General features: G+C 56.8%; 1 protein-coding gene across 1 annotated transcript; it reads right to left on the reverse strand.

The window, feature by feature from the left end:
• Positions 1-551: 551 nt before the first annotated feature.
• INSRR (insulin receptor related receptor) lies at positions 552-15,838 on the reverse strand. The gene is made up of 22 exons (XM_068538257.1): positions 15,754-15,838; positions 11,592-12,143; positions 9,717-10,020; positions 9,480-9,622; positions 9,122-9,266; positions 8,054-8,268; positions 7,645-7,771; positions 5,999-6,237; positions 5,618-5,785; positions 5,330-5,525; positions 5,085-5,126; positions 4,787-5,007; positions 4,407-4,543; positions 4,160-4,322; positions 3,806-3,911; positions 3,062-3,114; positions 2,650-2,879; positions 2,059-2,169; positions 1,769-1,928; positions 1,340-1,469; positions 1,073-1,207; positions 552-795 (listed from the first exon to the last, which is right to left on the reverse strand). The coding sequence occupies exons 1-22, from the start codon at positions 15,836-15,838 to the stop codon at positions 552-554; spliced, it is 3,906 nt and encodes a 1,301-aa protein (XP_068394358.1).

Below are 15,838 nucleotides of genomic sequence, written 5' to 3' on the forward strand. Positions count from 1 at the left end.
GCCAGGCTGGGAACCCACTCACCCGGGTCCCTGGGTTGTCCCCACAACCCCTGCGGTACGGGGCAGAGGGGAGGAGGTGAGAGGAGCAGTCACGTGGACGCCCAAACCCAGCATCCCAAACACAGACTGAGAGGGTTCCAGGCCCAATTCTGGCTGCTCATCTGGTTTCAAATGTGCTGATGGCCCCAGATGCCCACAGGAGCTCCGAAGCCGAGGGTGGGGTTCCCCAGACCCTGCCTCTGGGGCGGGCAGGCCTCTCTTCCTAGTCTGAGTAGGCTCTCTCACTCAGAGGGCAGGATGTCTTGTCCACAGTCTAACCTCCGCTTCTGTTGTGGCCTTGATTACTTTCTCATGGAGGATCAGATTCCTGAGAAAATCTTTCCTGCCATGACTCTGCTCTGCTCTCCCCGTCACCCCCAATCTGTCCTGCTCCTGCTCTCTGTGCCCCCCTTGGCCACCCCCCGCCCTGTCTCAGCATCTCATGGCTGCAAAGGTCAGGTCCCTTCCTCTCTGCCCATGGGAGGCCAACTAGCCAGGGAATGGGGTGCCCCTCAGTGCCCTGGACCCCCATTTTGGGGGCTGGAGTCTGAGGAAGCCCCTTTAGGGGTTGGCGGGGAGTCGGGCTCTGCATCTGTGGGCAGCAGGGAAGCCCGGGCCCCCCGGCACTCTGGGCTGTAATAGAAGGAAAGGAGGCGGAAGGAGGGCCGCAGCTCTTCCTGTATGCTGTCCAGGATGTGGGTAAAAGTTGGGCGCAGGCGCGGGTTCTGCTGCCAGCAGCGGTGCATCAGCTCCTGCCTGGTGGAGGTGGGGGGCAGTGTCAGAGGGGTGCACACGTCCTGCCTCCTGCACTGAGAGGGTCAATCAGTGTGATTGTAGGGGGGGATCATGGGGGATTATGTCTGCGAGCGTCACAGGGGAGTAAATGGGGGTTGTAGTGGGGATTTTGAGTTGGAGGGCTCAGAGCTGGGGATCAGTGCAAGTAAAAGCATCAGAGGAGGTGGGCCAGACTCACGGGGGTGGGACAGGTATAGGCAGGGCAGGGACGAGGCAGGGGCAGACTGGGGTGACTCACAGCTGAACGGGACAGCTCTCCAGCTCCTCTAGGACCCCGCCATCCATGACGAACTTGAGCACCTGCTCATTGGATAGGCCCTGGTAGGGTTGTTCAGCCAGGGTCACAATCTCCCAGAGCACCACGCCAAAGGACCTGGAGGACGCGGAGGAGGGCCTGAGCCCAGCACCCTTAATGCAGCTCAGCGCACCCTAAGGAGCGCACCCAGGCCTCTCCCAAGGCCCTGCCTCCACACCCCCTGAGCCCTCTGCTCCAGCCAGTCCCCACCAGACATCCGAGTGGGTGGTGAAGATTCCATCTTTGAGGGACTCAGGGGCCATCCAGCGCACAGGCAGCAGCCCCTTCCCGCCCTTGCGGTAATAGTCTGTCTCATACACATCTCGAGTCATCCCGAAGTCTGGAAAGTGAGGGTAGACGGGGTGTGGGGCAGCAGAGCCATTCACCAGCTCCTGCCCCAGGAATACCTTTCGCAACCCTCTCCACCTCCATAGTCTCCAAGAATCCTGGAATGTGAGGGCTCAAAGGACCTCAGAGATCATCCCATCCAAATCCCGCTGCCCTTGGATTAGGAGACTGAGATCCAGGGTTGGGGGCTATCAGGGACAGAGCTGTGGGACAGGCCTGGGTCTCCTCAAGCCTCGCTTAGGGGGAGTCACTCTACCCAGGCTGCCCCCACCCGCCTGGCCCCCTCTGTACCCCCGATCTTGACGGTGAAGTCCTGGGACACCATGCAGTTTCGGGCCGCCAGGTCTCGGTGCACAAACTTGTTGGCAGCGAGGTAGGCCATGCCATCCGCGATCTCACCAGCCATCTGGATCATATCTCCCAGTGCTGGCCGAGGGAGCCCAGGGTTGTTCTAGAGCCAAGAGAGGGGGCTAGTGAAGTAGTAACTTGAGGCTGGACTCCTGCCAAATGATTACCCCTACAACTGTGCCAAGTCCTCTCTAACTCCCCAGCCCCTCACCCAGGATCTTCCTGGTCCCTACCTCTGCCTCAGGCCGCAAAGATCGAAGATGGCTCTTGAGGTCCCCTCGGGTCATTAACTCCATGATGACCAGAGTTGGCTGGCCCTGAGACACCACACCCAGGAGACGTACCTGGGATGGACAAAGAGCCTGGTTGTAGGTCTACCCAGCTCCCTTGATCTCCCTGGCCAAAACCTTGTTCTGCTGTCACAACTGACCCAGACACCAACCCTCCGAAACCCCAACCATGACCATAACCCTAATCTTGACCTAACAATGACCCTGACGCTAACCCATGACCTTAATCGATCTGACTATCATCCCAATCTTCATGATTGAATCAACTCTGACCATGATCCTAATAATGATGTGAACACTCAGTATTGACTTCCACCATGACTGATTCCAGCCCTAGCCATGATCCTACCACGGCCCTATGATGACCCTGTTTTGACTCTAACCCCAGCCATGAGCTTTACCCCAATTAGGATCCTAACCACAGGCCCAACCCTGAACTTGATGGTGCCCTGAAATCATCTCTGATCTTTTCCCTCTTACCACATGAACTTCACCCTAATTTTGACCCTGACAATGCCCTTGAGCCTCCCTTACCACATGGTGACACTTGAATGCCTTCATGACGGAGGCTTCCTTGAGGAACTCAATGCGTTCTCGTGGGCTGGCCAGCTCATTCACCGTCTTCAGGGCCACGGGCGTGAGCTCCTCTCCAACCTTAAGTCCTTGTGCCAGCCCCTCGTATACCATCCCAAAAGAGCCCTGGCCCAGTTCCCGGATTATGGAGATCTGCTCCCGAGGCACCTCCCACTCATCAGGGATGTACACTGAGAGGAAGTGGGAGTCACAGGCAAGGGTGCTGCTCTCTGCCACACCTCCACCCACTTCTCTTCTCTTCTGAAGGGCTCGGGTCCCAAGGCTGCCTTCTCCAAGATGGTCTGGAAGTCTGCCTCTTCTCCCCTCCTGTCTCCCTTTCCCACACCACCCGTCCAGCCACCCCCAAACCTACTATGAGAGGCACTGAAGTACTCCGGATTCACAGAGGTATACAGCGTGCTGTTTCTGCAATGGGAGGTGAGAGGGTCAGGCTGGAAGGGTCCTCGGGAAGGAAGAAGCAGTGTCAGAGGACAAGGAAGAGGGACATTACAAGGAGGAAGGAAGTTACTGATCATACCCCTAGCTCTGATCAGGGTGACCCCTGGGGAACACCAAGCACTTTCCAAGCTAGTCTTGGTCCTAGTCCTGGGATCTGGGATCTGACAGGCTGGGAAAAGGGAGGACAGAAGTAGAGAAGCTGCTGTCTGCTCAGCTAGTCCTCAGAACCCAGCTAATCAAAGTCCTGCCCTCAGTTCCCTCTCATATCCAGCCCTAGGGGGATCTGACATCAAGAATCCCAGGATCCCAGGACACATCCTGAGGTCTCCTGCTTCTCCCCCTGCTATGATAGGACCAGTTTCATTAGTTCTCAGGCTAAGAGTATGGTGACCAACAGATCCAGTATGCCCAGACTGAGGGGTTTCCCAGGATTTGGGACTTTCACTACCAAAATCAGGAAAGTCCCAGGCAAACGTGGACAAGTTGGTCCCCCTAACTGAAAGGTGTGTCTCTTTCCTCCATGCCGCCCCCAGGGGAAGAGTTACTGCTTCTAAGGAATTCCTTTCTGCTGTCTCATCTACTACCCTCTGATTGCACTGACCTTATGATGAGGGCTCAGGGAAGAAGGGGGTTGGGAACCAATGGGACTTGTCATCACCTCTTCCTGCTGTAGAAGAAACCGAGGGCAGCAAGAATGATGAGCAGCATGAGCCCCACGGGGGTGACAGTGAGAAGGACGTGCAGCCCCCCGGAGTCTTCCTCCTCTGGTGGCCAGAAGGCGGCAGAGGGTTGGGTCAAAGATGGAGAAGTCAGAAAAAAAAAGAAAAAAACAATAATAATAAAAAAAGATGGAGAAGTCAGAGGGTAGAGGACACTTCTCTTTCCACAATGGGAGGTGAAGATGGGGGAGGGATGGGGTGGAGGGGCCTGTGGTTTCCACAATGGGAGATGTGTCTGGGGACCCAGGTGGGGCTGTTTGGGAGTACAGATCTGGGACAGAGGCTCTGCATACCTGGGCCAGGGATGTAGAAAGCGACACCGTCTGTCCAGGAGCCGTTGCCAGCCAGTGAGGTTGCCCGAACTCTGGCAGAGTAGTTTCCAGGGGGCAGCAGGGCCAGGTGGACGCCCCCAAACTTGGCATATCGCAGGCGGGACACACACAGCACTGTGGCCTCCTGAGGGCAACACAGAATAGCTGGCTGGGAAGAGGATGGAGGCACAAATTGGGGCTAGGTTAGGGTGTCTCCTGGGGTACCTACCTCTCCCAAGCGGCGGTACTTGATTTCGTACTTGAGAATGAGTCCATTGGGGTCCGGTGGCTCAAGCCAGCGTAGGAGAACACTGCTTTTGCTGGCTGCCTCCCAGGCCACCTTCCCTGGGATGCCATCAGCCTCTCCTGCGGGACAGGGCATCAGGCAGCCCGGCCACAAGTATTTCCTCTCACCTTCATGTTCAAACCCAAGGGCTCTAAACTGGGAGGTTTGAGGAAACACTGGGATTATCGGGACTGGGAAGGGTGAGCAAACTGCGGCCCTGAGGTTGGCGGGAGGTCAAACTGGCTAGTTGGAGCACTAATTGGATGGGGTCCTTGGGGTCGGTGTGTGGGCGGGGTAGAGCTCGGGGGGGGGGGGTCACCTACTGTGGGGCATAGTACGCGCAAAGACGAAGGTGGCAGCGCTGCAGCCCACAGTGTGCGCCGCGTGGTTGCAGGCATGAATGTCGATCCGGTACTCTGTGAAGTGGCGCAGGCCCCTCAGCACCGCTCGCTCCCGGGGCACTTTGTCCTCCTGGATCTCGAAATCCGAGCTGTTCCCCCCAAGCCGGAGGGCCCCGGCTGCCCGGCGGTGCCTCCCTGAGTCCCTAGGGAGGGCACAAGTCAGAGCCAGGCCCCGGTCCCGGGAGCCACGCCTCTCGGCCCCTGCTCCGCCCCCGCTCACCTTTGAGGGCTCTTATTGATGGACGTCACCTTCCAAGGGGATCTGGGGAGACCGGGGGATCGGGGAGGTGGGCCCTGTCAGGCCCGCCTGGAAGGCGCCCCAGTGCCCTCTGCAACGGCGGACCGCCTCCCAAACCCACCCACAACCCAGGCCCCGCCCCCCCGCCCCCCCCCCCCCCCCCCCGCCGCCCGCAGACCCCGCTCATCAGCACCCTGGCCTCCCGGCTCTCTCGTGCCGAGACTCACTTGGGGATGGTGATGGCATTGTGTAGAAAGTTTTCAAACTTCTTCTGGAAGGAGGCCTCCTGTGCCTCCAGCGGTGGCAGGACCTGCCCAGGAGGTGGGTGCTGGCAAGGGCAGCAGCCAGGCTCCCTGTCGGCCTCGAGTTCCCCGTCTTCGCGGTCGAAGCGGGGGTCGTTGTTGCTGGTGGGCAGCCGCAAGCCTGGTGCGGCGGCGGCGAAGGAAAGAGTTAGACTAGCAGCGCCCGCGGCCCGACACCCCAACCCCTCCGGTCCGCGCCTCCTCCCTGCGCACCGCGGTGGCAGTAGTCATTGAGGTAGAGGTCGCTGTCCTCTGCCAGGCGTTGCCACAGCACCAGGTAGTAGGTGATGTTTCCGTTGCGCTGGGTCGGTGGCTTCCAGCGCACCAGCAGGTGGGAGGAGGAGTTGGACGTGGAGATGACGTCCTGGGGCACTGTGGGTGCTGGGGGTGTGAGTAGGGTACAACTGAGGGGCTGCAGATCCCCCTTTCAAATACTGTCTGGTTAAGGGCCCCTCTCTCTGAGGTCCGGCCTCCCAGCCTCTATAAGCCCGGTGTTCAGTGACCCAGCTTCTCTATTTCTGGTGCTTGGGTTCCCCCATTGTCACTAGGACCCAGGCTTTTAGCTCCCAACCCCCTTCAAAGGCTTCAGCCTACCTGCAGGTAAGGTTCGGAGGTAGATGATGGGGCTTTGGGCTCCTTGGTGGGGGCTGTCCTCTGCAGTGGTCAGCGTGATGGCCCGCACAAACACTGCGTACTGTGTCCAGGGCTTGAGCGGGGTTAGGGTCACACCTGGCTCCTGGGTGCGGCTTAGGGGCAGTTCCACATCCAGTAGGTTCCAGCTCTGGGCCCCACAGGCATCTGGACCTACATGCTCTGTGGCATTCTGGAATGGGCTGAACACCCCATCCCTAGAGATGAGGGGCAGCTCAGCCCCAACCCCAGTTTCTAGCATCCCCCTCCTCTCTGAATCACTCCAAGACTGTCATTGTCATGCTTCTTCCAGTACGAGGGCATTCAGAAGCAGGTGTGGGTCTGCCCTTTGGAGCAGGTGCCTTGTGGGCATGACACACTCACTGAGTGGGTCTGCTCAGAGCTGGAATTGAGTCAGGATCCCCAGTATATCTCTAAGGGAGCACAGCCATAGCCACACTGCAAGGCAGATGCTAGGGGAGTTTCCTGAAAGACCTCGAAGATTCTCCGCCCTTTGAGTCCAAAGGCAGCTGTGTATAGTCCTGCAGAATGTGAGCTCTACAACCGGTGGGTAGCGGTGGGAGGCCGGGGCTTTACCTTGCAGTCCATGTTAGCATTCCTTAACGTGTGGTCCATGGCCCAGAAGATTCAGCATTACCTGAATGCTGAAGCTTGTTAGAAATGCAGATTTATGGGCCCTGCCCAGGACTAAAGGAATCAGAATCTGTGGGAGCGGGGCCCAGGAATCTGTATTTAACAAACTCTCCAGCTCCTCGTGCTAGAGTCCTTCATCTTCCACTGAGGCCTAGGAGAGTCTTGGCCCTGTGAGCAGGCCTCCCACCATTAGTATTTCTCCCTTCCTCCCAGGCCAGGCCCTGTGCTAGTGGGCAACTAAGATCTCTCCATTTTAATTCACAGGAAATGATTCCAAACCAGGTGGCTCCCATCTTCTGTCTACCACAGAGGGCTAGTACTCCTCACTCCTGCCCTCCCAGCTTGCCTTCCCAAATCCATCTCTCTTCTCTAAGGAATTCTATTTTTGATCCCTAGCCATGCTTTTGGAGAAGTTCTTCCTGTGGTCTAACCACTATCCATCCTGCTATGGTCAGTACATTCTCTCCAAAGAAAAGAGCAGCTGGTCCTTGGTTGTCCCTGCTCCCTCCCTTCCTCAGGCTTTAATGAAATGCTGGCAAAGATATGCATAAAACTGGCCAAATTAGTGGGTACTCCCCAAACCGCTGCTGGGGCAGGAGCATGTGGTCAGTACGAAACATTAGCATAGTGAATTGAAGTTTAATTATCCAGGCCTTCCCAGCAGGGCGCCTCTCCTGGGCTTTCAGAAATCCTGATTGTCCTCTCCTCATCACTGGTTAAGGTGAAACTGAGGCACGAAGGGATGAAGAAGGTGAGAGGAGAGAGCCAGACGTGGGCCCTACGAGGGAGTGCGACTCTGGGGTCCTGGCTTGCTGGCTCTCCACAGCCCCCCGGGGCTCTGCCCTCACCTGCCTGCGGTTGTGAACAAATTGACCTGGTCGGGCTCTGACCCCGGCCCGCTCTGGCCCCGCCCCCGCTCTGGCCCCACCCGCTCTGGCCCCGCCCCCGCCACTCACGACTCCTTGTAGTACACGATGAAGCTGAGTAGGTCGCGAGCCTCCAGCGGCTCGAAGCGCTCCCAGCGCAGCAAGATACGGTCGGCCTCCGTCACGTTGGACACGAAGCGCAGGGTGCGAGTCTGGCCTGGTCGGGGTGAAGGGCGAACACTTGCTCTTGACCGTGTTGAGAGCACCTGCTTGAGCCGCCTACTCCCAACCCCCCACCCTGACGCCGCAGCATCCCACCCCCAATGTGACCTCTAAAGAGAACTTATCACATTTTCCCCTTCAAGCGTCCCCTTCCACCCGGCAGCGTGTCTGGTGTATTTCAGCGTGTGTGAAGGTCAGCGTGTGCGCGCGTCTGGGTGTTCCTTGGGGTCACATCTCTCACTGCCAGGGTGCCAGGGGTTGGGGTATTGGGCCTCACAGGCAGCTCGGTCTCCGTTGGTGCGGGGGTTGATCTCTGCCTTGTTTTGCCGTCCCTTCGTGCCAGTCACCTCCTCCAAGCGGTAGATGTGTTCCAGGCAGAGGCGTGGGTTGAAGGCGAAGTATATCTTGCCCACGGGAATGGTGAGCCCCGCAGCCACCCAGGAGCCCAGCTGCTGCAGGTTCTGGTTGTCCAGCACATACAGAGTGTAGTTCCTGGGGGAGGCCAGGGAACCTTGCTCTGCACGGCCGGTGGGGGCAAGGGGTGAGGAAGGGGGTGTCTTATGGGTTCTTCCCGAAGGGGCTGCACTGGGGGCACAGGGAAGGAGCGGCACACAGCAGCCCACCCACACCAGTACACGTGGGGCATTCATACACACCCACTCGGTGCCACTGACCAGAAATGTGAGGTCCGGCAAGTCACCCACACTCTGTGTTTTCCTCATCAGTGAAATGGGGTCAACTGTTTTTCTGCCTCCCTCCTTCCCTCATCTCACATTAACTGAGCACCTGCTATGTGCCAGGTTCTGTCCTGGCTTTGGGGACACAGGGAGGAGTGGGACTCAGCCTGGGGCTATGCCTCTCCAGCTGGAGCGGGGGCACCCCTGGGGGTACATGAGAAACCACTTGGCTGGATGGTAATTTAAAACATTATTTTGAAAAATCCTGGCTACATTGAGGGTAGGCCTCAACTGGTAAAAGTAGGAATGGGTTTCAAACCCAGGCAGTCTTGCTCTGCAGCTAAGAGGATCAGACGATAACAATTATAGCCAATACATATCGAGTTATATGTAACTATAATTTTATGTAGTCATATATACTTTGTTTCAGGGTCTGTTTTAAGTGCTTTATACATAACAACTTAAGTAATATTCACAACAGCCCTAAGAAATAAGTAGTTATATCAACCCCATTTCACAGATGAGAAAGTTGAGGACCAGAGAAGTTAAGTAACCTACCCAGAGTCACACAGCTAGTAAGTAGCAGAGCTGTTTCCCATACTCTTCACCACAGTTTTGGGAGTGTTGGGGAGGAGATGAGAGAGCGGGAACTATTTCTGACCCCTTACCCGTCCACCATGGTGTCCCCCCGGATTAGTTTGAGGTTCTTGAAAAAGCCTAGGGACACGAGGGCAAAGGAGTGCTTGATTTTGAGGAAGCCAGTGATGGTCTCTACCAGTCCCAGGCTGCGCTGCAGCTCCAGCTCCAGGTTATCTGGGAATGGGGAAGACAGGGCTGGAGCAGGGGCAAGGAAAGTGATGGTTCCATTGGGAGGGGGGAGCTGAACGGGGGCAAAGGGAAGGGGGCCCTCAGGGCTGGGACCCAGGATGGTGGAAAGCGGTGCTTTAGCTGGATCGTTGTAAGGGGTGTGGCCAGGAGGAAGGGTGTGGCCAGGAGGAGAGGTATGGTCCTGAGGAAGGCACTAACAGCCTTGACGAAGATTGAGGATGAGGCTCCCTTCCACGTGGGTGCAGCCCACCAGATCCTGTGCTGCCTGGACAGAGTCGATGGTCTTGGTGCCCACTTTGCACTCTTTGGGGCATAGCCCCTCGCATTTGTGGCAGAATATGCTAGTAGGGGCAAGCAGAGGATGTGGCATGAGCCCTGGACCAGTGTGGGCCTCCTCACTGCTCCAAGGGTGCCCCCCGCCCACCCGACACTCACCTGCTGTCATTACGGGTGAAGCCTGGAGGGCACTGGGCCAGGCAACTACCCTGGTGGATGCCGAAGGTGGAGGCGCGGCCAGGCACAGAGCGCAGGCTGGCACAGTGCTCGGCCGTGACGCAGCGCCAGGACTCATGCTGGTAGGTGCCTGGAGGGCACGCCCTGTGGCAGGCACCCTGGAAGTAGAGGTGGCGGCAGGCGACACAGGCATGGGGGTCTTCTGGCCGGCTGCAGCCTCCCAGGCATTCAGTGTGGCAGCACTCACCCCTAACTGTGCAGGCCAGCCCACGGGGACAGGGGCACACTGCGGGCAGAGTGCTGCATTAGACCTTACCCACGCCTCCTTGGTCCTGGCCCCAGCCCCTCCTCCTGGGCTAACACTCTTCGTCTGCACCCAAATCCCTCCAGCTCAGATGACACTGGTTGCCCACTCTGTTTTCCGCAGACAGGGGCTCTTGAAGATAGGGACCGTGGCCCCTCTCTGTGACTCCTCACCTCCCACAGTGCCTAGTCAGGGGTGTCAGAACTCAGGACCAAGCAGTGACCTTGTCTATAAGGGCTGCTGCTCCCCAGCCTGCTGTCCTGTCTAGGCCTAGTGCCCAGATCATTGCTGGGCATGGGGCCAAGGTGAACAAGTCAGCTTCTCCTGAGGAGTGAGGCCCAGGGCAAGGTGGGCCTGGGAGTGTGTAGAAGGAGGGACCATCCCCGGTCATTTGACCCATGCCCCTGCCCATACTTCCTCCCTCTTCAGCGCTCTGCCCTGGGTGGGAGGTGGCCCCAAGCAGATGTGGATGGGTTTGGGGCTGGGTGCCAATGGCCTGGCTACTCTGCACAGCGGCAGCTGGATGTCTGTGGGAGCGATGCGTGTGGCAAGGGTCAGCCAGGGCGTGTTGACACTATACACGAGAAGGACATGCAGCAGCTGTGTTTACAGCCAACAGGGAGATATTGGGGAGGTGGGGCCCAGTGGATACAGCAGGGATCTGGTTACTCTTCTGCCTTCATGCTGAGGCATTGGGGTGAGGGGAGCTGACCTCCAGGAGCTGCGTGGAAAGATCCCCAGCTTGGGGACCCCAGATCTGCTCCCAGTCTCTGAAGGTCTTCTTTCCCTCCCCTATAACTTTCACTTCCTCCTCCAACCATCCTCTCCTTATTCCACTCCTCCTTTTCTCCACTCTTTCCTTCTGTTTCCCCTCCATGCACCTTACCTCCTAAAGAAGATCCCACTTCACATAATTTGTCCTCACCTGCCCTGTCATTCATCTGTCACCTCCTCCTTTCTCCTTCCACCCAGCTCCCAACCTTCCCATTTCAATACCGCCGGCCTGTGCTGTGGCCATTTTTATCAGAAGCATAGAACTGCTAACATGGCCCAGGCACTGCTCTAATGTTTTACAGAATAGCTCATTCTTCATCACAATGCTCTGATCGTTTTACAGATGAGGAAACTGAGGCACAGATAAGCTAAATAAACATAGCTGGTAAGTAGTAGAGCTGAGATTCAAACACAGGCCAGTCGGCTTCGCTCTTGTCCACTGCCCCATACTGCTTCTTGTGCAGCTGCCTTGCACCCATTCATGCCACCCTTCCCCTCCTCACCATGTCCAACTTATTTACTGTCTCTCCATAACTACCTGATGCTGTCTTGTGCCCACCCCTTGACTGCATTATGCTACATCAGTTGTTTAACTTTTCTGAGCCTCAGTTTCCTCATCTGCAAAACTGGAATAGCAACAGCACCTCCCTCATAGGATGAGTGAGGATTAAAATAAATAGTGTCAGCAAAGTACTTACCCATACCATCTTACGGCCAGCCAGCCCCATTTGACCCTGCCCCCTCTGTGCCCCCTAGTTGTGTTCTGTGCCAGTGCCCACCTCTCTGGCAGTGGCTGGAGGTCCAGCACCTGTAGTCGGTGTGCCCGCTGAAGGTGGTCCTGGCACAGGGCTCGCCAGTGGCGCCCAGCACGCCGGGGCACACGTCGGCACACTCCTCGCCCAGCTTGTTGCCCACAATGTGGTTGGCGCCAGGTGAAGGCTGCAGCAGGCCCCAGTCAATGGTGGAGAGGTGGCAGAGCTCCTGGTTCTTCTCCACGCGCACGGCCCCACTCAGCACGGCCCCCAGCGCTGGCAGCCCCACGTCCCGCAGGTGAGGCATCTCGAAGATGACCAGCGCGTAGCCCAGGAAGAGGCGGGCGCCGCGGATGACCGCTAGGTTGGGAAAGAGGTCACGCAGGCTCTCCAGGCCATAGACACGGAAGAGCAGCAGGTAGTCGGTGACCTGAGTGAGGCGTGGGAAGCTGAGGCCACGGAAGTCCTCGCCGGTGGCTGTGAACATGAGCAGGATCTGCAGGTGACCCTCCACCACGCTGCAGTTTTCCAGCCGACGCAGCTCTGCCACCTCTGAGCGGATGTCCAGGCTGGGGCACACTGTGGGTACAAGTGCAGGTAGCCCTCAGTACCGTTTGGGCCAAGCACCCCTTGCGTGACCTGCTCCCTGGGCCTCAGAGGCCTCATTGGCAGCTTGGAGGATCCCCACCAGGTGAGCCAACATGGACAAAAGTGAGCTCCTGACCTTCCCTCCCAAACTCACGTCCCCTTCTCAGTTGATTGCAACTTCATTCTTGCAGTCAGACTCCAAAGCGAAAGCCTCCATGATTCCTTTCCTTCTCTAACCCCTGTACTCTGTGGGCTCTACCTTTAAAATATATCCAGAGCCACCCGAACTGCTTTCACCATCATCTGTTCCTGGCTTTACAGTAATAGCTTCCTAAATAGTCTCCTCACCTCCACCCCGTCCCCTCTTTCTTCTATCCTCCCCTCTGTAGCCAGAGTGGAAACACAGCGCACAACCTGGATCACTTTCCTCCACTGCTCAAAACTCCCCAATGGCTTTCATCTCGCTGATGAAAAGCCGAAGTCCTTACCACAGCCTACAGGGCCCCTGCAACTCTCCAACTTCACCCGCTTTCTCTCTCTTCTTCAGACACACTGGCCACGTTGCTGTTCCTCAAACAAGCTAGCCAAGCTTCTGCCTTGGGGTCTTTGCACTTTCTGTTCCCTCTGGCTAGAACACTCTTCCCTCTCAATGGCTCCCTCACCTCTTTTAAGTCTTTGCTCAGATGTCACCTTCTCAATGAGGACTTCTCTGACCATCCTATTTAATATGGCAACACTCCCTACTCCCCTTCCTACTTTTTTTTTTAAAATAAATTTATTTATTTATTTATTTATCTTTGGCTGCGTTGGGTCTTTGCTGCTGCGCGGGCTTTCTCTAGTTGTGGTGAGTGGGGGCTTCTCTTCTGGCGGTGCGTGGGCTTCTCATTGCGGTGGCTTCTCTTGTTGCGGAGCACGGGCTCTAGGCACGCGGACTTCAGTAGTTGTGTCACGTGGGCTCAGTAGTTGTGGCTTGCGGGCTCTAGAGCGCAGGCTCAGTAGTTGTGGCACACGGGCTTAGTTGCTCTGAGCCATGTGGGATCCTCCCAGACTAGGGCTCGAACCCGTGTCCCCTGCATTGGCAGGCAGATTCTTAACCACTGCACCACCAGGGAAGTCCCACTCCCCTTCCTACTTAATTTTTCTCCAAATGCTTAACACTGGCTGATACACAATTTACTTATTTATTTTGTTTATTGTAAGCTCCAGAACAGCAGGGATCATTGTGTAATTCATTGCTGTATCCTTGGTGCCTGGTATAGTGCCTGGCACGAAATTGGTGCTCAATAAATATTTGATGAAGGAATGAATGAATGAAATCTGTGACTGGGAAGCAGTAGTCTGAGCTTCAGACACTCCACTTCTCTCCCAGGCCTGAGAAAGCTAGATGCCTGGTCCCTGCATCTGTTTACTCTCGAAGGGACATTCCGTGGCTCCCATTGCCAAAAGTTCAAGTTTAAATTCCTCAGCCTGACATTCCAGGGTGTTGATAAACTGGGCCCCGCTAATACCTCCAGCCTCAGAAGAGTTCCTTGGCCTGCCAACACCCTCAGTTCTTGTCCTGAAAGCCTCAGGTCAAGCCCCCACCTTCCCTGACCCTCTGAGTTAATCACTTCAGGCTCAGCTGCACTTAGTCCAGCATCCACACCAGAACACCTGGGGTATTGCCCCAACATTGCTTTCTGTCTGTCTGCCACCCCCTCCAAGGAGGGAGGCTGCTGAGGGTGGGACCCTTGTTAGTCAGCATCCCCACATGGTGCCCAGTTCAGGGCAGGAACCACTGGGCACTCAGGGGTTGTGGGTTGAATCGATGGACATCTGGATCCCAAGTCCACTCCTCCCTCGGGGACCTGGGTGTGTCTGGCTTCTTTGGATCGCAGGGCCCCAGCCCCCCTTTTCTTTCTTTCCCCAAGGCACGTAGGACCATTCTCCTAATGGGCTGGATACCTGGTCCCTGCACTCACTTCTCCCAAGGATACCTTCCATGGTCCCCACTCAGGAAGATTCAGGTCTGAATCCTTCAGCTTGCCATTCAAGTCCTGCTAACCTCTCCAACCTCCACTCCCTCCCTTCCTACCCAGCCCTCAAGAAACAATGCACCCATCATACATACCCAGGCCCATCCCCTGATGGTTAAAAGGGGGTGGCCAGGCTAGGTTGGCCCCCTGGGTCTTACTTCACACCTTCTCCCTGTTGTCATTAGTGGTCCCTGTGCTTGGCTCTACCCAGCAACTCTGTGTGTGTGTGTGTGTGTGTGTGTGTGTGTGTGTGTCTGAGCACATGCAGGCACACATGCACACACACAGAGAGGGAGAATGAGAAAACACTTCTAGTCCCTCCAGGCAAAGGCCAATCAGGCTCTGCAGGCAGATGGGGGGTTCTCTCAGGAGCCCACATGCCACTTCCCGTCATGCCCCAGCCTTTCTAGGGCTCCCCTGATGGGAGTCATTTGGAAAAACAAATCTACGACCTACACAGGTTAACCCCTGCCTGCCTCCCCTCAGGACATGGTGGTGTGCAGAGCTGCACTGGGAACGGGACATCTGGGTCCCCTGACCAAACACCGCCCTCCCCCGCCCCCCTGCCCCCAGGGCCGTGCTCCTGTCCTGACAACCATGCTCCTGGCTGGCATCTGCTATGCCCTGTCCTGGCACAGCAGAGGAGGAGGGGAGGGGTGGAGGAGGGGAAGGGTGCAGGGGGTGGGGCTATGCCTTGCAGGCAATGCCTCTGTGACTAGCACTCTTCAGTGGACCCCCTGCCCCAACCCATTCACATCACCCCTCTGTCTCTGCAGGAAAGGGAGACCCTGCTCTGCCCCTGGAAGTCCCCAGTCTGAGGGCATCACGGGACCCCCTCAGGCAGGCACAGAGAACTGGATTCCTGAGCTTCCTCAGTCTGGAAGGGAATGGTGGGTGCGGGGAAAGGGACATCTCTTCATCCTTCCGCCTTTGAATCTTCCACTCTCAGCACTTTCTCCTCTCCCTGCCAAGCCCCCAGCACCCTCATGAGGGCCACTTTGTCTACATGGTCCCAACCCCCAAAACGCTACACATGGGAAGTGTTTAGCCTGGGGACTAATTAAAAGAAGCCTCCTACCCCAGCGGATGGGCCCTCAAAGTGGGGGACGTGGGACAGAACCTGGAGGCAGGAGCTCAGGACGCCAGTCTCGTTTGATCTCTCAGTTCTCTGAGCTTCAGTTTCCTGTCTGCACAATGGGTTCAGTTACTTAATGGTGCCTGGTTTTCAGCTCCCCTTCCCATCCTGGCCCCTTTCCCATTCAGTGGCTCTAGAAAAGACCTCTAAGACTAACCCCCTCATTTTGATTCTCATTCAGGCTTTACTGGGATCACTGTTTCATAAGCAGGAATGGAGGACATCTATTCATCCCTGTTTCAGGGTCCTTCTCATTTCCCAGGGAACTGAGAGGAAAACACCCATCTCTGGGAACTAAATGCTCCTCCTGGTGGGAAGTCCTTCTGAGACCTAACCCCAGTCTTCATGTCGAAGTAAGTAAATAGATGTGTTCTGGCTGGAAGCTCAGTGTTTGGCCTCCCAGTCTGCTGGAAGGGAGATGGGGCTCCAGAAGACAGTGCTGGGGACTCACCCTCGCGAGTGTCCAGGCTAAATCCCAAGGAGAGGAGGATCACAAGCAGGCAGGCTACCCATGGCCACAGACTGGGCACTGCCAT

This window comes from Eschrichtius robustus, chromosome 3 (genome assembly GCF_028021215.1).
Source record: "Eschrichtius robustus isolate mEscRob2 chromosome 3, mEscRob2.pri, whole genome shotgun sequence".
Lineage (NCBI taxonomy): Eukaryota > Metazoa > Chordata > Mammalia > Artiodactyla > Eschrichtiidae > Eschrichtius > Eschrichtius robustus.